We start from the raw sequence: 26,291 nt of genomic DNA, 5'->3' as shown, positions 1-26,291 counted from the left end.
TAGTAGCAGCAGCAGTAGTTGTTGTTGTTAGTAGTAGTATTAGTAATAGTGGTAGTAGTAGTAGTAGTAGTAGTAGTAGTAGTAGCAGCAGTAGTAGCAGCAGCAGTAGTAGTTGTTGTTAGTAGTAGTATTAGTAATAGTGGTAGTAGTAGTAGCAGCAGTAGTAGTAGTTGTTGTTGTTGTAGTATTAGTAATAGTGGTAGTAGTAGTAGTAGTAGTAGTAGCAGCAGTAGTAGCAGCAGCAGTAGTAGTTGTTGTTAGTAGTAGTATTAGTAATAGTGGTAGTAGTAGTAGTAGTAATAATGGTAGGCTCTTAGGTCTTAGACAGTCTTTTAAATTTAAGATATTTAATATTTTTTGGTCAAATATATTAAAACTGTGGAGTTTATACTGCCATCTCTCGCTTACCTCTGGATAAACACGGGTCCTGGTCGTCCTGAGAGCGCCGCGGTGCTGCAGCGCCTCCTGGCGGGCAGGCGTGGGAACCGCCCCCGCTCTGTGCACCCTGGGACGGTTGAAGATGGCGACCGGAGTCCTTCACAGAGTCAGCGGAGCCTTGGGTCGGGCTAAAGGCAGGGCCCACTCGGCCGGACAGCTCGTCCTCTGGAGCAGGTGGGGCGGTCGTCAGCGTGCAGGGCTCGGTGTTTACTTCCGCGGTGTTTGTAGTCGGCTACTGTGTTTTTATCAGTCGGTCTCTGCAGTGGCTACGATGAGCCCGGGGAAGCTAGCCCGTCGACTGCTAGCCAGTCCTCGGTGGCCTTCAGCTTTAACTTAAACCAGAAACTGCACTTGAACATTATTTATTTGGGGATATTTAAGATCAACGCTACGTGTGTTTGCTGGTGAAGGTGAAAGAATACAAGTTTCTGTCATCTTATGTTAGTGGGCATCTGAAATGCTCAAGGTCAATTTGATACTTTATCTTTATGCCAACTTGATTGTGTCTACCCCTGATAGATGCTATATGAGCCACACTCTTGTACACTGTTACCTGCAGTAATTCAGATACTGTCATTGTGTGTGCATTAGGTGCTGACATGTCAAGCTCAGCCTGTATTTTGATAAGTTCACTGTAAAATCTTGTCTGACAACAGCTTATACAGCAAAGTGAAACCATATTGATGATAAATAATTTTCCCATACAAAGACCATACAAATGCATGTGTATGCACATCTAACCTGGTTTCAGGGAAGACAATGAGACTTTCTCTAAATCCATGCAGTTGATATTTATCATGACTGTTTGCAGGGGGTTTGCGACTTCAAGCAGCAGGAACCGAGAGGACAGCTGGTTTAAATCACTGTTTGTGAGGAAGGTTGATCCGAGGAAAGATGCACATGCCAACCTACTGACCAAAAATGAGGAGAGTAACCTGTACAAAATTCAGTGTATGTTGCCTTCTCTATATTTGCGCTTTAACCCTGATAAACCATTTATCCTAAAATAATGAGATTTTTTTTTCAAACACAAACTTTCTTTTCAGTCCATAATGTGAAGCCAGAGTGCCTGGACGCATACAACAAACTCTGGTGGGTTTTATTTCATATTATTGTCACATTAAATACTGTTATGAACAGTTCAGCAGATGTAGTGTCAACAGTATTAGTATGAGACCAGGACAACCAAGGTACAGTGAGTAAAAATAGTCTGGAGCAGTCTATTCCTGTGAAGTGGTCAGTCCTTCACAGGCAACCTTGCTCATACCCAAGATGCCTGGAGGCCATTTGCTTCTAGTTAGGGACTAACTTGGGACTTGCAACATTAGACAGAAGACATGAGACCAGAAAACATGTGGTTGTTATTTAGATTTGGTTATTTGAAAATCCCTCATTCTGGAGACTTCACTGCAGATATGAATGCGTTGTCAAATGCACTAATAACTTATATACCATATTTCAGTATTTGATCCAGGTCAGGGTAAATTAATGTGTCTCTCATTCATCACAGTGAGGAAGTTTTGCCCTCCATCCATGCTGATAAGTACTACCCCTGTGAGCTGGTGGGAACCTGGAATACCTGGTATGGAGAACAAGACCAGGCTGGTAGGATTACTAATATTAACACACTGACATTTGCAGTATAACAGATCTGGGGTCTGCACTGTTTTCAAATCAGCAGGCATGCTAATCCTACATATCCATGCTTATGCAAGTGTATGAGCATTCCTGATTTCCAGGGTCAGTATTTTTCTAATTCTTCTCATTGTACACCTACATTATTTTGCATAAATTATTGCATTATTTATTGTCCAGAAGTATAATTCATTACAGAATTATTGGCTTGATAGTTGTAGAACAAACAGACTTATCCACCAAGTCAGATATCCATAAAAAATAATTAAACATAAGAATATAAACTGTTCAGACCAATGATCTTCAATTTTCAAGATGTAGCAGGATTTTTTACAGAGATGAATACAGTATACAGAGTCTGAGGCCTGGAGTAATGTTTATTTTAATTTTATCATTTAAAGATCCTGCTTTTAATACATTTGCTTTTCTGTAGTTAAAGTGATTTTGCATCCATCATGTATTGTTCTTGCAGTTCACCTGTGGCGTTACAGAGGTGGATATCCAGCTCTGACAGAGGTGATGAACAAGCTCAGACAGAACAAGGTAAAGACTCCTTCACAAGCATCTTGTTTGTGTCACCTCTGTATAAAGCTTTAGTCGTAGAGCCATCAGTAGAAGTAAAGCTCATTGATTGACGTCCGTCCATTGGCAGGAGTTCACCGCGTACAGGAAGGAGCGGGGTAAGATGCTGTTGTCTCGCAGGAACCAGCTTCTCTTGGAGTTCAGCTTCTGGAACGAGCCTGAACCCCGAGAGGGCCCCAACATCTATGAGCTCAGGTCCTACCAGCTCAGGGTAAGTATCGGAGCCAGGGTTTATCTTATCATTAGCAGTGTAGTTGATGACAGCGACAGATATATGAGCTAAGTCGTGCCTTATGTCTTACTTGGCTCACGCCTTTGCTTTACCAAACATAATCAGCTCTTTTACCAAGAAATCCAAACATTAATAAACTTAAAAAAACTCACATGGATTTAACAGCTTATATTAAGATAATTGCTCTTTATTTTCAAGTCAAATCACTTTTATTTATTTAGCCCAAAATCACAAATTTGCCTTGAAGGGTTTTGCAATCTGTACAGCTTATAACACCCTCTTATCTTATGACAGCTGGTTCAGATAAAGGACTTTCATTATGATCTAAATGATTGAGCTAATAATCTGAATCTTTTTCTAAACTTTTGTCCACTTTTGACCAATCACTCAGTTTTTTGCATCATCACACATTTGTACATTTGCTTTAAGGCTGTGTCATCTGCACAGCATGTTACAGAAACAGAAAGAAGGAACGTTACACTTTCACTTTACTAGCTCACGTTTTCCCACTTAAACAGATGATCTCCAAGTCATATGCTTTACTTATGTGACCTCTAAATTGCCTCCACCCGCACTGAAACTCTGTATGGCATGTAATGACCCTGTCTTCAGCATTCAGGATGAGAGTGATGCTTGAACAGTCACCACTTTTTCAGCTGGGTCACTCATAAACAGTTTATATCTACTTATGGACTTTAAAATTGGCAGTCTAGTGGCACATGATTTCAGACTGGATCAGTGGTTGGATTGAAATCAGTCTTATTCCTGCCTAATGCTTGACACACACTCCGCCAGCTGCAGATTTAAGTCGTACTGTCTAATCTTAAAGGCAAGACTGTCTCTAGATAAGCACTCCCTGCTACACGTGATGAATGCAAGCTATTATCCCTCATCACAGACTGAGATTACATCTTAGAAACAGCAGGACATTTGTTGCCTTAAGCACCAGAGAATGATTGAGGAAGCCTTTGGGTGTATTTATTATTGCAGCTTATCCTCACAATGACAAAATACCTGAGTTACGTCTTTATCACTCATTTGTGTTAATACGTTTACTCTGGAAAGAAGAAGAAAGTGTGATACCCATCTGTAGTTTGTAAAGCTCTGAATTATATATATGTTTTATTGCAATGAAGAATCCTGTGTTTTCTTTCCTGCAGCCAGGAACCATGATCGAGTGGGGTAATTACTGGTAAGGCAGCCTGAATTTATTTGATTCACTGAACTGTAGTTACAGAACAGTTGCACTACATGAAACCTTCCTCATCACACTGTCATTAACCAGAGCTATTCCACAGAGACGCCCTATTTTGAAGCTGTACTGTCATGCTCTCAAGCCAAGACTCAAAATCAAGTGTAATATTATGTACATTACAAATACAAAAAACAGTTGTGTATAATGAGCCTGGAAAGAGCCACCGGACGGCGGACGGAGCCAACAGGTCGGCATTTATCAGCTTATGCAACACCGTTGATTGTAATTGATTAAAATGAAGACGTGAGCTTTCTGCACACAACTTCGTTTTCCATAGAGTTTTTTTCTCTGATAGCTCAGTAGTGGATTTCTGTGTTGGTCTTTGTACTTGTCTGACCATTTTTTTTCCATTTGTTACTAACTCCACTGGATTCCATATCATTACACGTTTTTGGCTGCAAAACATACTTCCGACTTATTCTGTCAAATCCTCCATATCTTTTTCCACTTAACAGATTTGTAGTGATTTCTAACCATCAAAGAAAAAAAAAAACAATAAAAAAACAATAAATATAACATAAAACCCTTGAATAATATCTAGTAGCTTTTCTGCTTTGAGGTGTCCTGTTTCCATCCTTCTTAAAAAAAATCATAAATGTGATTTCATGGAAAGACCACGCCAAGACAAGTTCATCTTTTCCAAAAGCCAGTTATTTTCTTATGTTTGCGTTTGTGTTTACTTTAACCAAGCTGAATTTGAACAAACCTCTGTAGTCATGCAGGTAATGCCAGTAAAGCAATTTAAGGCAATTTGAAAGATGATTTTTGGAGATGAAGGCTTTAAATCCTACTTCAAGTTAGAACCGCATGAAGAACAGAGACTGTATAGTTTTGTATCCAGACTGTGATTATGATTTGAATAAGTGCATGTTTGCTTTGGGACAGTACGTAATGGATTTTAAACATCTCCGTCACCTCAGTCTGCTCATTTCACTTGGCCAGTGTTAAGACTCATAGACATACATACAGTAAGTAATGCGTCACATCTTATGTTTGGACGTGATGTTGCAGTGGATAATCACAGCTGTGGAAGACAATTGCTGTCCAGGTTGCGTTAACAAAACAGACTAAATCCAATTATGTAAATTAAATACAATCCAGAGTAAATTCAAAGATGATGTTGAAATCCTTGTTTGAGGACTGGTCAAATATCTTGTGTGTGGGGCCAGTTTTGTTATGCCAGATGAAGCTTTGGTGTTTTTGGCCTGCATTGTGACTGGAGTTGTTTTTGTCTGCAGGGCCAGGGCCATTGGATACCGCCAGCACAACAGAGAAGCTGTGGGAGGGTTTTTCTCACAGATCGGCAACCTCTATATGGTTCATCACCTCTGGGGTACGGTCAAATTCCAGCTTTTACCAAATTACGTGCTGATAGTGTCGCCTTGTAGGTAATCATGCTAGTGCTGACATCATCAGTTTCACAGAATATCAAGCAGTGACAGTTCTGATAATTATTTTTTAAAAGTTATTTATCAAACAAAAATGCCAGAATTTACTGGTTCCACTTTCTAAAATGCTTTAATATTACTGTAAACAGAATATATTTGGGTTTTGACTTATTGGACAAACAATCACCGTTTTCTGAAATGATTCAGACTTAAAGCTGTGCTAATTGACGTGTTTAAACCGACACTGGATCAAATGAGTATGCGTAAAGTGAACTGAGCAGCTTGTATTGATGAACCTACAGATAATTACTCAACTTTGCAGATTGGCTGAGCTGTACGGAGCAGTTTTCATCTTTCTGCTCATTGCTTTGGTTTTCTGGCCAGCAGCTTTATTGTGTTGGTTCATTCCCACTGCTCACATGGTCTTGAGAAAGCTGTGATAAACGCACTGTGGAACACAAAACAGTAGACAGAGGCAGCAACTGACTGGTGAACATAGTGGAGCATGTAGCAGCGATTTTGTAGAGACCAAAACAGAACAAAAAGTGTGAATATTGGACATAAATTTCTCAGGGGGACACAAACACAAAACTCTCAAATTAATTCTCATGTTACTTCATATCTGCTTGAATTGTACTTATGAAAATATACAAATATGGAAGTTTTGATAAAACCTTAACCACAACAATTTTATATTTTAATGTCAATGATTAATCTTTTAATTGAAAAAAAATGTTACCAGATTAGGCAGTAATGAAAACAATTACTAATTGCAGCCCTAAATCATGTAAAAGTGGAACTGGCCTATAGTACATTGACTTCAGTTATTATTAGCAGTATTAAACAGTGTGATTTGTTGATTTCAGCATACAAAGACCTGCAATCCAGAGAAGACACGAGGAATGCTGCCTGGCAGCAGGAGGGATGGCACGAGGTGGTGTATTACACAGGTGAGCAAAAAAAAAAAAATCCTCTTTCAAACGCTAAGTGCTGAAGAAACTCATGGTTGTGTAACTGCAATTTTTCTAAGGCTTTGTCTCCATTTTTTGCTGTTTGCATCATTTGTCCGGAGTTGTACTGAACTTTCTTGTCACTTTTAGACCCTGCTGAACCTGATCAATATCAAATAGACTTTAAACTGTGAGGACACACTAAATCAGTTCCTAATCTGTTGTGTTTCACCTTTTCCAGTTCCTCTCATTCAGCATATGGATTCCAGGATTATGATCCCGACAAAGGCCTCCCCAATGCAGTGAAATGAGCAGCAAGCTGGAAGCTGAAATCAAGTGGCACCCTTGCGAATGTTAACATCCATCCAGAGCATTACTGTTATGATTTCGACCTCCTGTCACAGTGCTGCCAGAAAACATCCCTTCTTCTTTTCTTGTCTTCGCTTTAATACTTCAAGATGTCACTAGGTCAGGGCAGGCAACAATGTCTACCTTGTATTTGAAATTAAAATAGTCCAAGCCACTTACAGCCCGGATTACTTATTTTTTCTTCTGGGGCAGGATGAGTAAATTTGGGTAATTTAAACGTCCTGATGGTTGTTACATCCAACGTCTCGTGCCACATTAAAGCTGGCCCGTGAAGAGAACTTATTTCTAAGTTTATAACCAACCAAAGTTACTTGAAAAGACGAGCAGCTGTATGGCGTGTAAGTGTGGGAACAGATAGAAAAAAAATAGTACTGCTGAAGCTCACTGCACAATGCAGTGGCTATTTATTTATTTAATGTAAATTTGGAGTACTTGTGTTATCTAAATGTGCTGAGTAGGTGGCACAGATGTAAGCCATGCCATTGCTGAGTGAAGTGAGAGAGAGCCTCTGTATAGTAATGAAAACTGTATTTCTGCCACAAATCATGATAAAGATGATTAAGTACAACATGGTGTAAAATGTAAACCTCAGATTTTTATAATTGAGGTGCATTTTACATCAAACATTTATTTCCTTTGCAAACTACTCCTTTCAGTTGCTTTTTCCAGATGTTCTTAAGTTCCCTGTCATGGTAATATCGATGTTTCACGGTGCTGTGTTTGTAACTATGGCTTCTACTTTTTTCTTGTGAAGACAGCATGCCTGGTTTTAAAAACTTTTTATCTAACTTGTTTTAAAGGGGCATATCTATCATCTATGATAAACTCTGAAAATAAATGTTATCTATCATTGGCTGAGAGGCCAGTCATGTTGCTGCATACTGTATTATCAGTAATTTTATTGTGAAAGGAAGCATGTCTATCTTGTCTTTCCGTTCATCAGTTCATAGGAAACAGTTTAGAGGGAAGGACAACAACGCCAACACAGAATAAAGTAATTCAAACAACATCTGTGAGAGCATTTTTTTTTTTTTTTATTTTAAATGGTGACGTTCTTCACAGGACTGAAGTCAGCACACCCATTGAAATGTTACAGCTCTTAGTATCTGTACAGAATCAAAACATTTCTAATGCTCATTACACGAGTTATATTAGCTTCCCTAAAGGCTTTGATGCAAAATGTGCAAAAACACTAAATTCTTCTTAACCCACCTTACAGACAGTGTTTGGTTATTCTTGTATCTTCTAGTATAAAAATCGATAAGGCAATATCCCCTCGAAGGTAAAATTGTTGTCACTAGTGTAAACATTTTTCATTATAAAAATCTGAGTCTAAGGAAAACTGTGCACTGGATAAAACCACAGAGACACACCCTTAGGTGCAAATATAAAATGTTAAAATTAGTAGTAAGTACTCTTAGCATCTTTAGATCTTCTCCAGTTCTTTTAGTAGCTCCCCAAAACTTGTAACGTACCATGAGCACCTCTCCTTAACCTGCGGCCTGACGACATTTCCGCCAAATCCAATGAAAGCACTCTGAGGAAGAAAGAAATAATACTGTGACCACACTGTAGTGCAAAAATGCTTGACTGTGTTTTAAAAAATACATATTCCACCAGTGGAGTTTGTATGCACACTTGAAACTGACGATGACAAGCAGAAGATGCAACACTTACAGCAGGCGGGCAGGCCTCTAGATCAGTGGCTCCATCTCCGATCATCACCACAGTCTTGAAGCCACACTGTTCCTTGAGCATGCTGATGACCTTTCCTTTTCCACCACTCTCAGCTGTGGGCTGACTCTCATCAAAACCAGCATACTCTCCTGTAAAACATAATGTAATTTAGAAATGTAGGATGATGCCTAAGAACAAGCTTACAGGAGAGTTCTGGTAAGAAACAATGATTTATTATTATTCATAAATAATTAATATGTATTATTATTATTATTATTAGGTAGAGGATTCAGTACCAAATTGTTTCTAATAGTCATTACACCACTCAACGTCACAAAGACTCCAGTTCTTACCATTAAAGTAGAACTTGAGCCGATTGGCATAGACGTGATGCAGAGGAATGTTTAGCTGAGTGGCCACATGTTCAACAATGCAGCGGAAGCCGCCTGAAATGAGGAACACCTTTATGTTGCGCTGGTGCAGACAGTCCACAAGCTCCCTGGATGAAAACAAATGTACATTTAGCAACACTCACATTCGAAGCATGCTATTTTTTCCCCCCTTACGTTTTTGTGTAGCGGTCAATAGTTAAATCTCATTTGGACCAAGAGGCCTCATCTATCATCTACATTGCACAAGTTCACAAGTGGATGTGAGTAATTACACACCTTTGTATATGCACAAAGGAGCAGGAAAGGCTTATAATGATAAACACATGTGTAGCATTATTGCCAGAATTCTCATATTTGGAAGATAATATTATTCTCATGCCTAACAAAGAAGGTGTTTAAATTGCCAACAAAATGTCTGCCATGTCAGCAGCCATGATAGTTAAATACAAACAGGAACCTAATCACCTGCTTTTTATTTTCTTGTATAAACTGCTTCCAGGGCCTATTATGATTTAAAAATACTCTTGAAAAATTTCTTGCATTTTTCATCTGTCTGTTTCTAAATGACCACAACAATTAAAAAGTACTATGTCCTTGTAAACAGAGGATTGTTTACTACAAATGGTCACTTTCGGTGATTAATTCATGAATATTAAATCCCCCGTGCATACCAATGTTTATGTATTGAGTGGAATATAAAGTCTTTACATCACTCAAATAAACAAAGTCTTGGCTGCTCACCTGATACCTGGAGTCAGCTGAGGTGGGTGGTCTGTTATCAGTTTGTTCACTTGTTCTCTGGAACATCGGATGATGGACAGACGCTCAGTCAGGGCTGTTTTAAAAGTCATTGAGCCGCCCATAGCTTTGCGTGTCCTGACAAGGGAAAGTAACACAGGGTGGATTAGTGCAGATAAATAAATAAAAGTATTTGTTTTCCCATTTGATGTAATGTTGAGAGCATTTACACACATACATCTCAGTGACTGCATCCCCTACACCACAGAATTTGGCAAGTTCATCAATGCCTTCCTCTTTGATGACTGTGCTGTCCACATCGAAACAGACAGCGTCTGCCCTCCTGAAGAGTTCCTTTGTCTGTGAAAGTGTAGACATCATGCTGGGGGGGAAAAAAAAAGTATACAGTATGGGATATTAAAAAAAACAACAGAAGCAGTTCAACAGGTTTTACAGCTCTGGTGGCATAGATCTATCTAGAAAAGACGTTGTCTGGATGGCTGCACATGTTGCTCCAGAACCTGTATATATCGTTCAGCATTAGTGGAGCCTTCCCAGATGTGCAAGCTACCCAAGCCATGGGCACTAATGCACCCCAATACCATGCTGGCTCTCGAACTGTGCGCTGATCCCTCTCATCTTACATGAGCTTGGGCCCAGAGAAGTCGGCGACATTTCTAGATCATGTTTAGATATGATTTCTTCTTTAGATTGAGAGTTTCAATGGTTTTCAGAAGTGTTCCTGAGCCCATGCAGTGATTTCCACTGTAGAACCGTGTCTGTTTTTAATGCAGTGCCACCTGAGGACACAAAGATCACGGTCATCCAATACTGATTTTGGGCCTTGTCCCTTGTATACACAGATTTCATTCTCTAAATCTTTTACCGATATCATGAACCTTAGATGCTGAAATTCCCAAATTCTTTTTACACTGAGGTTCATTATTCTAAAACTGTTGCACTATTTGCCCACACAGTCTTTCACAGAGTGGTGAACCTCTTCCCATCTTCACTGCACAGAGACTCTGCCTCTCTGAGAGGCTCTTTTTATACCCAATCATCTACTGACCTGTTGCCAATTAACCTTATTAGTTGTTAGATAAAACTAGATTCAACCAGGTGTTTTTTTAGCATTACACAACTTTTCCAGTCTTGTGTTGCGCCTGTCCCCAACTTTTTTGAAACGTGTTGCTGGCATCAAATTCAAATTGAGCGTATGTTTTTCATAAAACACTAAAATGTCAGCAATTCAACATTTCACATGTTCCCTTTGTTCTATTTCCAATTTACTGTGGCTTTACATGATTTGCTAAATATCATATTCTGTTTTTATTTACATTTTACACAGCCCCAACTTTTTGGAAACCGGGTTGTATAAAATATAGACAACATAACAAACAAATCAATAACATGAAACTGAGCACAAAGAATTCCTGTCATCATCAGTGAAGCCGAACAATTTCTGACATTTATTGATCAGCAATAAATTGTGACAATTTACTCCACAGTTGTTTTTTTATGGGTCAGGGTAAGAATAGAAATATCATATCATATCATATCATATCATATCATATTTCTGGCAGATAATGCGAGAAATTGCAGCTCCTGCGATTTGTATATTGCACTTGGCCATGCTGTGATTTGGACTCTATTTTGATTAACTGTGCAGCCCTAATACAGAGCTATATTAGACAGAGATGCTGCGCTCCCCACAAAAACTACAACTGTCTTCAATTTCTGGATAAAACCTATGAAGCATTCAAAGGATCATCTCTCTCTCTTTGACTTTGTTATTAAAAAAAATAAAAATAACACACACACACACACACACACACAGACACAATAGGATGAGGCAACATTAGGAAGTCATCTGAGAGCTAATCTAATCTAATGACATTATCCGGGTCCCGAGCTGGATTCTCTGGTTTAACGTGAGGTCTGTGATTTCGCTTAGCAGCTGCCTGATTTTATTGTTTAATTAACTAATCCCTGTATGCAGTGGATGTCTTCAATCCAGTGGAGCAGCAAACTCATCCATTGACTGAAATACCTATGTGCAAACGTTTCTGCATCAACGGAGACCATCTCATCAAGTAATCACTTGTCCCGGGCCCGGTGATGTGAAAAGAAATGGTGTTACATAAAGCAGCCTGCCTAAATAAACCACGCTGGAGGCCATTAAAGACATCCTCTGCCCGTATTGCGTCACCCCAAGGCACACTACAGGAGACCGGTGCTGGCCGGCGAAACCCACAACAAACATGAAGACGATGAAACCCGGTCAAAACGACCGCTTCTGTTTGTTAGGCGCTGTAATCGCTCACTGTTTTGCAAGAGACTGCCATGAAATTGTCGCGGCTTTACGTTACAAACACAGACTGTGTATAAAAAGGTTACAAATGAGAGGATGCTGCCTGCCCGGTGAGCTCCGTGCACACTTTCTGTTCGACTGTCAAGCGTGAGAAACTCCTCAAGCTGCAAAGCCAGGTTATATCCTTAAATACATATTTAAAAAAATATATATGTCTCCTGATACTTACTGGTAAGAGCAGCGTCGATGCAGCAGTGACAGCAGCTCCAGCATTAACCGACCGTTTTCAGTGGGTTCACCGATGAGGAAGTGGAGCGCTCACCGCTCGACCAATCACAATGAAGCCGGTGAAGCACCGCCCACTACCCTTTGGCCCGGTCCCATGACAACAGCAACGGTCAATTAACGGCCAATGTACGGTAACCATGACGGTAACCAGGGTTACATTAACCTATAAATCCTTACAATACATTTAATTTTAAACATCTGCTATTTGCTTAAGTCAACTACAGTTAAGTTTCAAATTTTCAAGGCTATTTAACAAATGTGTTGGATTAGACTGATAAAGGCATGTTAGCCTGGATTAGTTAAACCACATTTATGAAGATGTTACATAAAATAAGCAAAGCAAAGAAAAACAGATGGGAAGATTTCTGTAAATTAGAGCCTGAGACAGGCAAAACAAAAGATGAATTTAGTTCACTGACTGACAGGAGTATTTCAGCAGTCTGCAATTCCTGCTGTGAATAATACAGAGAAATCAAATATGTTGGTAACAGAATTACAAAAAAATCAAAACTGTTTAAATGAGGACAATGGGAATATGAGATAAACAGCTGAAAAGATTATAAATTAATTGGGATAATTTGGTCAAATGTTGGTCATTTAAACTTTCACAGAGATACATGTACTTGATGAAAATAAAAGGACATGTTTCACCATTCCCAACAAAATGCCTGCTAGATCAACTTTGGGTAAATACATTTAACCCGTACTATACGATCATTGCAGATAAGACACGTCCTGAAATACAATCATGAGGAAAAGGGGCATCCCCCAAAGAAACTACCCTACAGGGTTACTTTAAAAGTCTTTCCAGGCCACATGGTGGCGGTAATGGGCCAGACACTGTTTGCAAATGCCACAAAAAGCTAGAAGAAGAAGAAGAAGAAGAAGAAGAAGAAGAAGAAGAAGAAGAAGAAGAAGAAGAAGAAGAAGAAGAAGAAGAAGCAGCAGCAGCAGCAGCAGCAGAAGAAGAAGAAGAAGAAACTGACGGTGGCTGATCTATGGATGTATCATAAGACCTTTTACCAGGACACCTCCAGCTGTGCACACAGCCAAATATCAGTCTTTCTATTCTACATGTTTAAGCCATGGGGTTTTAATCTTTGTAAAAGTTTTTCAAAGCTCAGAAAAGTCTTTTTTCTCTGAGTGACGTCACCACTGTGTATGTGCACTCTATCCGCGGTCCCGCTGTGTCTCGGGAACGAGCATGGTTGCTAGGTTACTGCTAGCGTCGTCAGGACGAGAACAAGTTAGTGTGAAAAGTGAATAAACGGCACAAAGGAGAGTTTTCTTCTACACAAACCAAGGTTAATTCATTTTGTGATTTTTTTGTCGCATTTATTCGTCACTTCTTACACTTTTTCTCCACAGTTCCCCGCGTCAGCAGCGGGGGCCTGAGCTGCTGCAGCCCGCTGCCCCTCTCTGTCCCTGAGGGGAAGAACCGTCCTCATCATCGCCTCTCTACCTCCCCACGTCCTCAGTGTGAGCTCAGTGTACAGTAGATAAATGTTCAGTGGCATTCATCATTTAAATTAAATCTTTATAAAAAATAACTGATATATTTTTCATTTTCAAATCAAATCAAATTCAATCAAATATCTGTGAAATAGAACAGTGAAAAACAGAGCAATGACGGGACATAAAGCTTCACTACAGCCCTGCACTGTTTTGGTTGTTTTTTTTTGTTTTTTTTTTAAAGAAGGCATGCCGTATAAATATGCTTCTCAATGAGAGAAAGTAAACGTAATAACTTTATCTGATGAGTTGTAGTTATCTGTCACATGCAGCATCAACAAAATCCATAAACTTAAGCAAAGAGTGAAGGACTGTTCAATGTTCATAAGCTGCAGCAGCAGGTGAAGGTAAACTGCAAGTAAAGTCCAACTGTGCTCAAAGTTGAAGTTAGTCATAAACAATATTCATAAACATACAGTTCATTCATTTGAAACATTTTGATTAAATAAATGTCTTAAATGTAACTTATACTATTCCTGTGCCTAAGGACAGTTAAGTCTGTATAATCCTAAAGCTAGAAATCACATACAGTGCATCCGGAAAGTATTCACAGCGCTTCACTTTTTCGACATTTTGTCATGTTACAGCCTTATTCCAGAATGGATGAAATTCATTTTTTACCTCAAAATTCTACACATAATACCCCATAATGAAAAAGTGAAGAGTTTGCTTGAAACTTTTGTAAATTTATTAAAAATAAGAAACAAAAATACGCTTTAAATGGGGCCACCCCACAGACAAATCAAGAGGCACTGACTTAATGACGCATCAGGGATTCTGCATTTCATTACAATATCAATTAAATGTCCTCAGTGAGGAATGCAGAAATTGTATTACTCTTTGACCCCGCCCCCACATAAGGAGCTATTGAGTACAAATGAACTAAATGAAAACAAAAATATAGTCTGGCAGTGTAGACTTGCTTGCAAATTTCATTCTCAAAAAGTTGAATGCTTCCTTTCCTCAGTCAGGCTACTCAAGTTGAAAGTAGTTTGAGCCGTAATTTACAATAGCTGTGTGGTTTACGCTGTAACAGGTCTCATCCAGATTTTATATTAGACATAAAGTTTAAGATCTGAAACATTCATCTGGGTGAAAGAGATTACACAAACATTTAATGGCCTCACAGCGTCCCACTCACTGTTCAACATTTTTAACCTTTGGTTTCTGGAGCACAGGAATAAGAAATGCGAGGCTGGACAGCCCGACCCCCAGGCGGCCCTGCGCCCAGCCATCGGGCTCGTTCAGCCTCGCGCGAGGCTGGACAGCCCGACCCCCAGGCGGCCCTGCGCCCAGCCATCGGGCTCGTTCAGCCTCGCGCGAGGCTGGACAGCCCGACCCCCAGGCGGCCCTGCGCCCAGCCATCGGGCTCGTTCAGCCTCGCGCGAGGCTGGACAGCCCGACCCCCAGGCGGCCCTGCGCCCAGCCATCGGGCTCGTTCAGCCTCGCGCGAGGCTGGACAGCCCGACCCCCAGGCGGCCCTGCGCCCAGCCATCGGGCTCGTTCAGCCTCGCGCGAGGCTGGACAGCCCGACCCCCAGGCGGCCCTGCGCCCAGCCATCGGGCTCGTTCAGCCTCGCGCGAGGCTGGACAGCCCGACCCCCAGGCGGCCCTGCGCCCAGCCATCGGGCTCGTTCAGCCTCGCGCGAGGCTGGACAGCCCGACCCCCAGGCGGCCCTGCGCCCAGCCATCGGGCTCGTTCAGCCTCGCGCGAGGCTGGACAGCCCGACCCCCAGGCGGCCCTGCGCCCAGCCATCGGGCTCGTTCAGCCTCGCGCGAGGCTGGACAGCCCGACCCCCAGGCGGCCCTGCGCCCAGCCATCGGGCTCGTTCAGCCTCGCGCGAGGCTGGACAGCCCGACCCCCAGGCGGCCCTGCGCCCAGCCATCGGGCTCGTTCAGCCTCGCGCGAGGCTGGACAGCCCGACCCCCAGGCGGCCCTGCGCCCAGCCATCGGGCTCGTTCAGCCTCGCGCGAGGCTGGACAGCCCGACCCCCAGGCGGCCCTGCGCCCAGCCATCGGGCTCGTTCAGCCTCGCGCGAGGCTGGACAGCCCGACCCCCAGGCGGCCCTGCGCCCAGCCATCGGGCTCGTTCAGCCTCGCGCGAGGCTGGACAGCCCGACCCCCAGGCGGCCCTGCGCCCAGCCATCGGGCTCGTTCAGCCTCGCGCGAGGCTGGACAGCCCGACCCCCAGGCGGCCCTGCGCCCAGCCATCGGGCTCGTTCAGCCTCGCGCGAGGCTGGACAGCCCGACCCCCAGGCGGCCCTGCGCCCAGCCATCGGGCTCGTTCAGCCTCGCGCGAGGCTGGACAGCCCGACCCCCAGGCGGCCCTGCGCCCAGCCATCGGGCTCGTTCAGCCTCGCGCGAGGCTGGACAGCCCGACCCCCAGGCGGCCCTGCGCCCAGCCATCGGGCTCGTTCAGCCTCGCGCGAGGCTGGACAGCCCGACCCCCAGGCGGCCCTGCGCCCAGCCATCGGGCTCGTTCAGCCTCGCGCGAGGCTGGACAGCCCGACCCCCAGGCGGCCCTGCGCCCAGCCATCGGGCTCGTTCAGCCTCGCGCGAGGCTGGACAGCCCGACCCCCAGGCGGCCCTGCGCCCAGCCATCGGGCTCGTTCAGCCTCGCGCGAGGCTGGACAGCCCGACCCCCAGGCGGCCCTGCGCCCAGCCATCGGGCTCGTTCAGCCTCGCGCGAGGCTGGACAGCCCGACCCCCAGGCGGCCCTGCGCCCAGCCATCGGGCTCGTTCAGCCTCGCGCGAGGCTGGACAGCCCGACCCCCAGGCGGCCCTGCGCCCAGCCATCGGGCTCGTTCAGCCTCGCGCGAGGCTGGACAGCCCGACCCCCAGGCGGCCCTGCGCCCAGCCATCGGGCTCGTTCAGCCTCGCGCGAGGCTACTCCCCCGACTTACTCCCCCGACTTACTCCCCCGACTTACTCCCCCGACTTACTCCCCCGACTTACTCCCCCGACTTACTCCCCCGACTTACTCCCCCGACTTACTCCCCCGACTTACTCCCCCGACTTACTCCCCCGACTTACTCCCCCGACTTACTCCCCCGACTTACTCCCCCGACTTACTCCCCCGACTTACTCCCCCGACTTACTCCCCCGACTTACTCCCCCGACTTACTCCCCCGACTTACTCCCCCGACTTACTCCCCCGACTTACTCCCCCGACTTACTCCCCCGACTTACTCCCCCGACTTACTCCCCCGACTTACTCCCCCGACTTACTCCCCCGACTTACTCCCCCGACTTACTCCCCCGACTTACTCCCCCGACTTACTCCCCCGACACCTATATAGGCTCAAATTAGGGTCCAAATGATTTTGAGCTTGTAAAGTAATGTTTACAAATAATTCCAAAAGTTGTGGTTGTAAATCAAACTTTCTAAACCTGCAAAATAAATCCACAGGAGAAATGGAAGTTTGTGCATCCTTTGACAAAGACATTTGTATTTGCTACAAAGACAGACTCTCTGAATAAAACTACACAAATGGTCAGTGGTGAGGGTTTAACACATAAAAGAAATGCTTTTGTAAATGTCTGTGTACAGATAAAAAGCTGAAAACTGTAAAACTCAGCAGGTCACACACAGCAGAGTTTCAGTTTCCTGCTCTGTATCAGCACAGTTGTTGACAAAACCATTTATTTATTTAGTGTTTTTGTTTAACCTCAACACTGATCATTTGTTCATAGTTTTGAGACACAAAGTCTTTTTTTTTGTAACAAATACAAATGTCTTTGTCAATAGGAAAAAATTATTTTCCCATGCACAGACTTGACTTTCTCATCCAGATTCATTTCACAGGTTTACAAAGGTTGATTTAAAACTACAAACGTTGGAATTATTTGTGAACATCACTTCACAAGTTCAAAATCATTTGGACCCTAATTTGAGCCTATATCGGTATGGGGTGGAGTCATGAATATGACTTACCATTTTTGCTGGTTGTGGAGGACGACAAGGTGTGGTATTGGCCCCAGTTGGATTCCGGCATCCCTATGAAAACATACAATGGTACTGTATTAAATACAATGACTTTCCATTGCAGGGCAAAGTTGTAGATAAAGTGATATTTTACACCTTGTAGAGTCTTGGTCAGTAAAGTGATAAATCAAACAGAGTTGTTACAGAGTAGTTCCTCATTAATTCATCATTATATCATCAAATAAGTTCCTTAACAACCAATCAGACACAGCAAGTTTCCAAACAAGTATATTAATTGTCATCACTAATTTATCAAAAAACCAACATGGATGTGATCACAAATATGAATACTTGTGTTGAAACTTGCCATCTCTATTCATTGTGAAGTAATTCATTGTGATATAATGACGAAGTAATGAGGAGCTACTCTGTAACAACTCTGTTTGATGCATCACTTTGCTCACCAAAGCGATGCAAGCTGTAAAAAAAAAGAAAAAAAAAAAGACAAAGTTCCCTTTAGTTTACAACATAGTTCTGTTCTAATGTGTTGTAAATTACCCTCTAAGAAGATAGTTCTAGTTCTAATTTGATACCAAGTACAGCTTGTTATGTCTTATTAGTGTACAATGAAAAGTGCAAATAAGATTTGCATTTGTAAAAAGAAAAACTGAAGTGAAAAATAAAAACTGAGCAACTGAGATCAGTGGTGAGGTAACGCAAAGACACTGTGGAAGACGGTGCTTTTGCCAAATCTGTGAACAGATACAGAGCAGCAAACTGTAGAACTTGATGCTCAAAATTCCTACACAGTGTACGACCCTGAGGTTACGAGTACAATTTTGACTCCATCCTTACACTTTAAAAATGATTGGACAAAGACAGTCCAATCACAAAGCAGATTCCACTCAGAGGGCAGGTGGTTCTGTTGCCTTCATCTGTCGCAGATCCTGAACGGTGTAGTAGATATTAAAGCCAGCGCTGTCGTCCATCTTGAAAATCTACCACATCTTTCAGGATGTGCGATAGAGATGAAGGTACCAGAACCACCTTCCCTCTAATTGGACTCTGCTTTGTGATTGGACCGTCTTTGTCCAATCATTTTAAGGTGTAAGGATGGCGTCAAAACTGTGCTTGTAAATTCATTGTCACACACTGTGTAGGAGCTTTGGACACCAAGTTTTACACAGTTGTCTGCTTTGTATCTATACACAGACACTGACAAAAGCAGTTCTTCCACGACGTCCTTGTGTTACCTCACCACTAATTTCATTTGGTCAGATTTTAAAATCACACGGTCTTTTTACAAACACAAATCTCCTCTACACAAGCACAATGTCTTCACGTGTATATACTTGAGTTTCTCATACAGATTTTGCAGGTTTACAAAGATTGATTTAAAACTACATTGGGAATTATTTGTGAACATCACTTTATAAGCTCAAAATCCTTTTGATCCCAGTTTAGCTATAGGTATGTGAAGGAGTCATGCCCATGACTTACCATTTCTTGCTGGTTGTGGGGCAACATACAGGATGTGGTCCTGGCCTGAGGTAGGTCCTGGCATCTCTATGAAAACATGCAGTTATACGAAAATACATTTTCCATTGCAGAGCAGATCAAGACATTTTAGGCAGCTTTTCACAAAACAATATTGAGAAACATTTTTACTTTAAATAATTCATTTCACTTACCATTATAAACTCAAGTGCAAGTTATGAAGTTAGCTCCCATCAGTTTCAAAGGAGGTTACCGCACACAGCTCCATCTGCAGATACTGTTAACAGGAATCCTGGAAAGATTTTTAAAACCTTACATTACTTGGTTGTGGTTTAAATGGCATTTACTGGTGCCAAAAAAAAAAAAAAAGAGAAGTTGTTTTTTTTTTGTTTTTTAAACCTTACTGATTGGACAATGACAATCCAATCACAAAGTTCAGTCAGAGGGCAGGTCATTTAGTTGCCTTCATCTGTCGCAGATCCTGAACGGTGTAGTAGATATTAAAGCCAGCGCTGTTGTCCATCTTGAAAATCTACTACACCTTTCAGGGTATAGGCAGAGATGAAGGTAAAGGTAAACCACCTGCTCTCTGATTGGACTCTGCTTTGTGGGATTGTCGCTGTCCAATCAGATTAAGTTAAAAAAAATTTTAAAAAAGGAGTCAGAATGTGTACTTGTAATTTTTGAGCATGGGGTGGGTGATCTGGCCAAAGGTCATATGTCAATCTTTCGAGCTTTATCACGATCTACATTGTTTCCACTGATTTTATTGTGAAAGTCCTAACCGGAAGTAACGACGTCTTTTTCCGCCGCTTTGACACCAGCTCCAGCTGTTAGCTAGCTAGCAGCTCTTCCTCAACAATGTTGTCTTACATGTTCAAACTGTGCCACAACCAACCACATTTCTTGCTGAGCTCATATAGAGTATTCTTTTGGACAGCACAGTTATTTATGAGGTTTATATATATATATATATATATATATATATATATTTATTTATTTATTTAAATATAAGCGCTTTGATTTGAAAGTGAAGTCGCTGCTAACCAGCTGCTAACTAGCTGCTAACCAGCTGCTAACCAGCTGCCCCGCCTCCTGTGTGCCGCCTTGACCGCAGGTGTCTCATTGGCTGGTGACATTAGCTCTTGTTCTGCTCAGGTGAACAATGTAATAATATAATAATATATAATATAATATGATATAATATATGTCTGGGAGCCAAATGCTCCAGGCTGCAGAACAAGGGCCGCTGTCGCCAGCTGCGGTTAGCAGGCTAGCTGTTGTAAGCATGCTAGCTGTTGTAAGCATGCTAGCTGTCTAACAGGTGACAGCGGACAGGTTAGCAGCATTAACCCTGGACATTAACCAGGGCTCTCTAAATGTAGCAGCTTTAAGGCATCTGTACATTCATATTTAAAGTTGATCATATGCCAAAGTGAGATCACCCAGCCCTGGTTTCACAGTTGTCTGCTCTGTATCTGCACAAAGATTTTAACAAAAGCACAACTTCTGTCTCATCGTCTCTGCAGCAGCTCACCACTGGTGTCTCCAACAGTAAAATCACTTCTCAGAGATTCAGCGGCTACAACAACTCTGTTCAGTATATTCAGCGTCTCATTTGTGCCGAGTTTCCCTCTTTGCAAACAAAACAACAAGCATCAATATTTCAGTTCATTTCTCTTATGATGCAAAGGCCTCGTCCTCCAACCAAACAGGCTCTGATGAATAAAGTGACCTCTCTTACCTTCGGTGCTGCAGAGGAGCAGATCCGCTGGAGGCTGTTGACAGAGCAAAGCCTCAGTTTCTGCCTCATGTTTGTTTGTCGCTGTTTTTTAAAGAAGAAAACGCGCGTTTTCTGCCCAATCAGCGCAGGAGGGCAGCGGATAAACAGCGGCTCTCTGCGGCTCTGCGGCTTCCTCTTCCTGCTCCACCGGCCTCCGCACTGTCACAAGGATCAGCTGTTTCTGCGTGTTTCTGCGTGTTTGTTCCCAGTTTATATTTCTGACTTTAATCACATCATTCTGGCAAAGACTCGACCGAGTCTAACGAGTTTGTTTCCGGTTTGTCTCATGGACACACGGGAAATATTAAAGCAGAAACATGAAGGCCAGAAACAACAGGAAGTGCCGGTAAATGTTTAAAGTTCATAAACTGCAGCGGTGAGTGAAGGTAGAAGCCCAACAACAGCTGTGCACAAAGTTTAACTTACTGGTAAATAATAATCACAACATTCATAAACACAGTTCATTCGTTTGAAAGCAACTTTGAATAAATAAAAGGCTTAAATGTCAGAAGTGATTCCTGGGCCCCGGGAACAGTGAAGTCTGTGTTTGAAAACACGTCACTCTGTCCTGAAGCTGGAAACCAGAGAATCCTCCAGAGACAACACAACGGCACTGACTTTGAAATGTTAGCAGCTGTGTCCTCCATCAAAACACTGATTAAAATCTGAGTGATAAAATGTTTAATGCAGGAAATGCATTAGTCTTTAATTGAATCACTCACATTGAGAGCAAATGAACAAACACAGCAGAAAAACAGACTCTGGAACGATCGACTGAAAAAGTCAAAGGTTTGTTCTCATCATCTACAGCTGAAATTAATTTGAGCCGCTGGGGGAAATTAGTTACCTTCCTAACCCTATAATCTACAGTAGCTGTGCTGTGTTCCTCCTGACGTCTCATTTGGCTTTAAATTGGGCACAAAATTTGAAATTTGAATCTCATTTCGGGCCAAGAAATGATATAAACATTTTATGGCCTCACAGCATCAGAGCCCCGTTCATTGTTAAAGAGCAAACCGGGTCGACATCGAACATTAATGTTCTCTCTTTGGTTTCTAACTTCAGTGAAGAGCTGCATGTTCACAAATATTGACCAAACTGTTCTGAGGCACAGGAGTAAGAACAGTGAGTTCTGTCAGAGGGTTGGTTCTCCTTTAAATGCACAGTCCTGATCATGATTGTAGCGTCCAATCCATGATTATAGTGGTCTGTCCTCAAAGCATCTGGTGCAGGAAAATAACTAAATTATAAACATTAAGGTCATTAAAAAGCCTCTAGAAGACTTCAGTAGAATCATCATATAAACTTGAAACTGAAAAAAATCCATGATAGAATTGAGATTTCTGACACGTGTATGTGTTCGAGGATAAAACACTGGACTGAATGAATGTGAGCAAAGCAGGACAAGCAGGTTCCAGCTGAAGGTGTTTAATCTTTTGCTTGCAGTCAGTCAGGTGTGAGTGGTCACATGTCTACAAATGAAAGGAAGCGAACATACAGGTCAAATTCTGTCACTTTATCCTGAATAAATCAACAAACAATTCTAAATCAAAATCAGTACATACATTATTGCTTTAAATATATAATAGTGGGAGAACAAACCAAGGAGATTAAATGTACCACTGAACAACAAAATACACATGACTTGAGGAAATATAATGAAATAAACGACTCACTCGACACACTCAGGAACAAAGGTGAGAGCAGCTCAGCTGAGGGACAAACGGAGAATGAGCTCAGGACACAGAACAAAGAAAACTCAAGACACCTGTGTGAGCTGCCCAGTTCACTCACCTGTGCTCCTCAGCCCAGCAGTCATGTGACCCCACTTCCCACAGGATGCTTCATTTACGAATAATTTAAAAAGAAAATGCAGTACTCCATTTTGCATTTTCATTTTCACATACTCATGTATGTACTCATCTACAAACATATTAAAATGATGAGAGTAACTAATCCAGCTCACCAAGGAGATTAGATGTTCAACAGGATAAACATGACTTGAGGAAATATAATGAAATCAACTACTCACTCTACACACTCGGGAACAAAGGTGGAAAGATGGAGGGAAGCAGCTCAACTGAATGAGCTCAGGACACAGAACAAAGAAAACTCAAGACACCTGTTCGAGCTGCCCAGTCAGCACACCTGTCCTGCTCAGGCCAGCAGTCATGTGACCCCACCTCCCACAGTACACACCATTTAATTACAAAGAAAATGCAGCAATCCAATTAGCATTTTCATTTTCACACACTCATGTGGGCGTCCTATGACCATATAAAATGAACATTGAAAAGTGGCAATATTCAAATACAAAATTTACATTTACAAGTCACTACACTCTGTAGGGGTCAAAATGAAAATTCAGTCTGTCAGTCATCTCATCAGTGAGGACGTCACTTCCTCGTCTCTCGTCACTTTGTCTGGGGCAGTGGCAGCAGCTTGTTTTACCGTCTGTGTCTTATATCAACACAACTCAATGAAAATTACCAGACATATGATTTAAAGAATTTAAATGTATCACAACAAGTGATTAGAAGCTGAGAGACAGGAGTCTGGTCGTTATTCTGATCCCAGGTCACAGCAGAGATTCAACCAGCTGTGGGCATGAGTCTGCTCCCTCTGCAGCTCCACCTTGCTCCCTCACCTAAGTGCACTCTTCTTCTCAGTCAGCAAGATCTTTAGAGCTTGAATTCATTTCAGATATAAAGCCTGTAAAATGATATGAGGTTGATGAGTGTTTGATCACTTCCAGTGGTGATGGCACACACAGTAAACTCAGAATAACAAACCTAAATAAATGCAGGTGAAAGACCTTGTAAATGTTTGTTGTCTCCATTTTGCAGCACTGAGAGTCACTCAGCAACAGTTTGACTGATAAATCAAAGTTTAGGAGGATGTGCACACAATGAACGCGCTCGTGAACGCGCAGCGCCAGGTCGAGAACGTTTTTCGCTCGTTCTCATCGCCCAAAGGCATTATGGGAGTGACACTACTGCGCAGTCTCTATGGGCCGCATAACGCGGAAGTAACCCGGAAGCCAGAAACTTTTTCCGCGTATGCGCCAGGCGAGCAACTCGTATTGAACTGAATGAGCGCCATTTTTAGATCCGGCGTCCAGGTCTTATAATACATCGATGGGCTGATCCTTTATGTCGGAGCTGTGGTGTGTCGCTCCAGATTGTCCCGGTTTGCTGTGAAACCTCACCAGGGTCCGAAGGAAATGTGAGTTTGCATGTGAGGACGGTTCACCTCAGTGAGCAGGCTTCACGATGGTTAGCTACACGATGTATAGTGGAAAGACGTGAGCCTCTGTAGCCTGGAAAGCATGTGGTCCGACACATGCTTCTGCATGTCTGTCTGATGGTGTGACAGGCCATGTTGTCAGCATGGGCTTTTAGCTTGAGTTTGGTCTACAACAGAAATCAAACTTCTTTTAACCATTGTAAGTGTCTAGAAGTTAGTGCAACTAATTGTAAGAGTGGTTTAAGAAAATGCGGTGTTTTGGGAAATTTAGAAAGAAACTGATGCATGTTTACAAAACTAAAATTATGCTCACAGTTGTGTTTGATAATTGTGTTTCTCTGTTTTGTGATTTAATTGCAGGAACGCCTCGGAGATGTCATGACCTCCAACCTACTCGTCATGGAGGAGCCCCTATCCTCAAACTCACAGACCATGTGGCAGAGGTGAGGAGGAGCAGAAGATTACTCTGTCATTTCACAGGAGGGAGAAGTGTGTAGACTTTGTTGAAACGGGAAAGATTGACATGACAAAGTAGAAAGTAATTGGGGCATCGCATGTGCTTCTCAGGGTGTTGAAATCAGAATATGGTGGAAGACTTTCCTGCAGCCAGGCCACTAGTGCCTGTAATGTTACATAACCAAATTATCGTTCATCACAATAAACTAAGAAGCTGTAATGGTAAATATGATATCAAACAAATATTGCAGCAAGTAACAGAGATGTTTTTTACTTAATGATATATCTCATACCTCATATTTTACTCATCTATGACGATTTTCTGTTGCGCTTCCGAGTCAAAACCGATCTTTACATGTTTTGTATGAGCACAGATCTCTTTAGTCCAAACATGGCCTCTGGTCTTTGTCAGCTCTTCAGCCTCCATTATGTTTTCATAGCAGCAACTAGAATGGCCCCCAGTAGACCGCATACCTCCACCAAGGCAAAACAGTCCTGCACATGTCTGTGAGACCCACATTATTAAAGTCCTAAATCTCAATATAAAAAGTATGGGCTTAACATGTAAAATTAACCTGCGCTCTGTAGTGGAGTTTATGTTTTTGCTTCTCATTCATGAACTGGTTCATGTTGCAGATGATCCTTGTGTGAAGATGGGATTATTGATCCTTATAGAACCGGGAGGAGAAACATGGAGAGGTAACTTATCGTCAGTAATCACATCATGTATTTGGATGCATGGCTGAATTCTGTGTTACTTTTGAAATAGTAAATACAGTCAGACACCATGCTAAATTATTGGTTTCACACACTGACTATACAACAGGAGAAGTGCTTAATATGTGCCTCATTCTTATGTCAGAGTGAATACAGTAACTTGTTACTAGCTTGAATATGATATTCTGTATATCCTACAAGGCTGCAACTGAATATTGTTTTAATTGCTTAGACATGCAGGCATATTCATTTAGATATTTGGATCAGTTAATAATTTAGTCAAACAATAACCACTTTATAAACCCCAGTCTGATCTCTGAGTGATTTCCTGTGTTTGTCTATAAACAATGGATTATCTCAGAAGACAAACTCATCTCATAGCCTCCATTATACTTTTTTGTTCCAGCATGTGTTGAAACATGTGTCCCTGTAGGAGTGCAGGCTGTGTGACGCTCAGTCATGCTGCTGGTCATCGCACACTGGCCAGAAGAAACAAGGTTGCTGCGACTGACGTCAAGGCTGTGAAGAACGACCCGAGGATGGTATGTTACACAGTGGCATGCGACATTATTGTTTGTAGCAGTGAAAAGGTTAGAGCTGAGGCATGGCTGAATTCTGTTCCAGCTGGTCCGTGGTGGACACAGTCAGACACCATGCAAAAGTCTTGTCTCATTTCTGCTAAATGACAGGATGAGTGCTGCTCTGAGCCTCCTCCAGCTGTACAGGAATGAGTACATTGATTTACAATGAAACTGAAGATGCTGCTCTGCCAGACTTCCTATTGGGTTTACATTGAATTTTCTTCTGTTTTGCAAAATTCTGCAGTGCAACCGCTGTCTGCTTTTGAAGCAGGGCTGTGGGAAAACTTTGTCAACTCCTCCTCTCGTGGTAAGAACATGAA

General features: G+C 42.4%; 2 protein-coding genes and 2 non-coding genes across 5 annotated transcripts; 3 read left to right on the top strand and 1 right to left on the bottom strand.

The window, feature by feature from the left end:
- The first annotated feature begins 452 nt into the window (after positions 1-452).
- LOC139631812 (protein NipSnap homolog 2-like) lies at positions 453-7,858 on the top strand. Its single transcript, XM_071496392.1, has 10 exons — positions 453-612; positions 1,250-1,389; positions 1,485-1,530; positions 1,949-2,043; positions 2,546-2,616; positions 2,726-2,866; positions 4,048-4,079; positions 5,381-5,475; positions 6,397-6,480; positions 6,722-7,858. The coding sequence occupies exons 1-10, from the start codon at positions 521-523 to the stop codon at positions 6,784-6,786; spliced, it is 861 nt and encodes a 286-aa protein (XP_071352493.1). The 5' UTR covers positions 453-520; the 3' UTR covers positions 6,787-7,858.
- Positions 7,859-7,860: 2 nt separating this feature from the next.
- Positions 7,861-19,472, bottom strand: psph (phosphoserine phosphatase). 2 transcript variants are annotated; one of them, XM_071496395.1, is made up of 8 exons: positions 19,383-19,472; positions 19,192-19,257; positions 17,701-17,763; positions 9,895-10,038; positions 9,660-9,794; positions 8,880-9,025; positions 8,527-8,675; positions 7,861-8,386 (listed from the first exon to the last, which is right to left on the bottom strand). In XM_071496395.1, the coding sequence occupies exons 4-8, from the start codon at positions 10,035-10,037 to the stop codon at positions 8,276-8,278; spliced, it is 684 nt and encodes a 227-aa protein (XP_071352496.1). In that variant the 5' UTR covers position 10,038; positions 17,701-17,763; positions 19,192-19,257; positions 19,383-19,472; the 3' UTR covers positions 7,861-8,275. The 2 variants fall into 2 exon arrangements, with proteins under 2 accessions (XP_071352496.1, XP_071352495.1); XM_071496394.1 differs by lacking the exons at positions 17,701-17,763; positions 19,192-19,257; positions 19,383-19,472 and adding an exon at positions 12,197-12,334.
- Positions 19,473-25,409: 5,937 nt separating this feature from the next.
- LOC139632489 (small nucleolar RNA SNORA15) lies at positions 25,410-25,548 on the top strand. Its single transcript, XR_011693574.1, has one exon. It is a non-coding gene; the product is annotated as a small nucleolar RNA SNORA15 (small nucleolar RNA).
- A 444-nt stretch (positions 25,549-25,992) lies between these two features.
- Positions 25,993-26,129, top strand: LOC139632490 (small nucleolar RNA SNORA15). The gene has a single exon (XR_011693575.1). It is a non-coding gene; the product is annotated as a small nucleolar RNA SNORA15 (small nucleolar RNA).
- Positions 26,130-26,291: the final 162 nt, after the last annotated feature.

Source organism: Trachinotus anak, unplaced genomic scaffold (genome assembly GCF_046630095.1).
Source record: "Trachinotus anak isolate AG129_WGS33_773 ecotype Australia unplaced genomic scaffold, CSIRO_AGI_Tana_v1 ptg000014l, whole genome shotgun sequence".
Classification (NCBI taxonomy): Eukaryota; Metazoa; Chordata; class Actinopteri; order Carangiformes; family Carangidae; genus Trachinotus; species Trachinotus anak.
The sequence above is the reverse complement of the archived record's forward strand: the minus strand, read 5'-3'. Positions and strand labels throughout refer to the sequence as shown.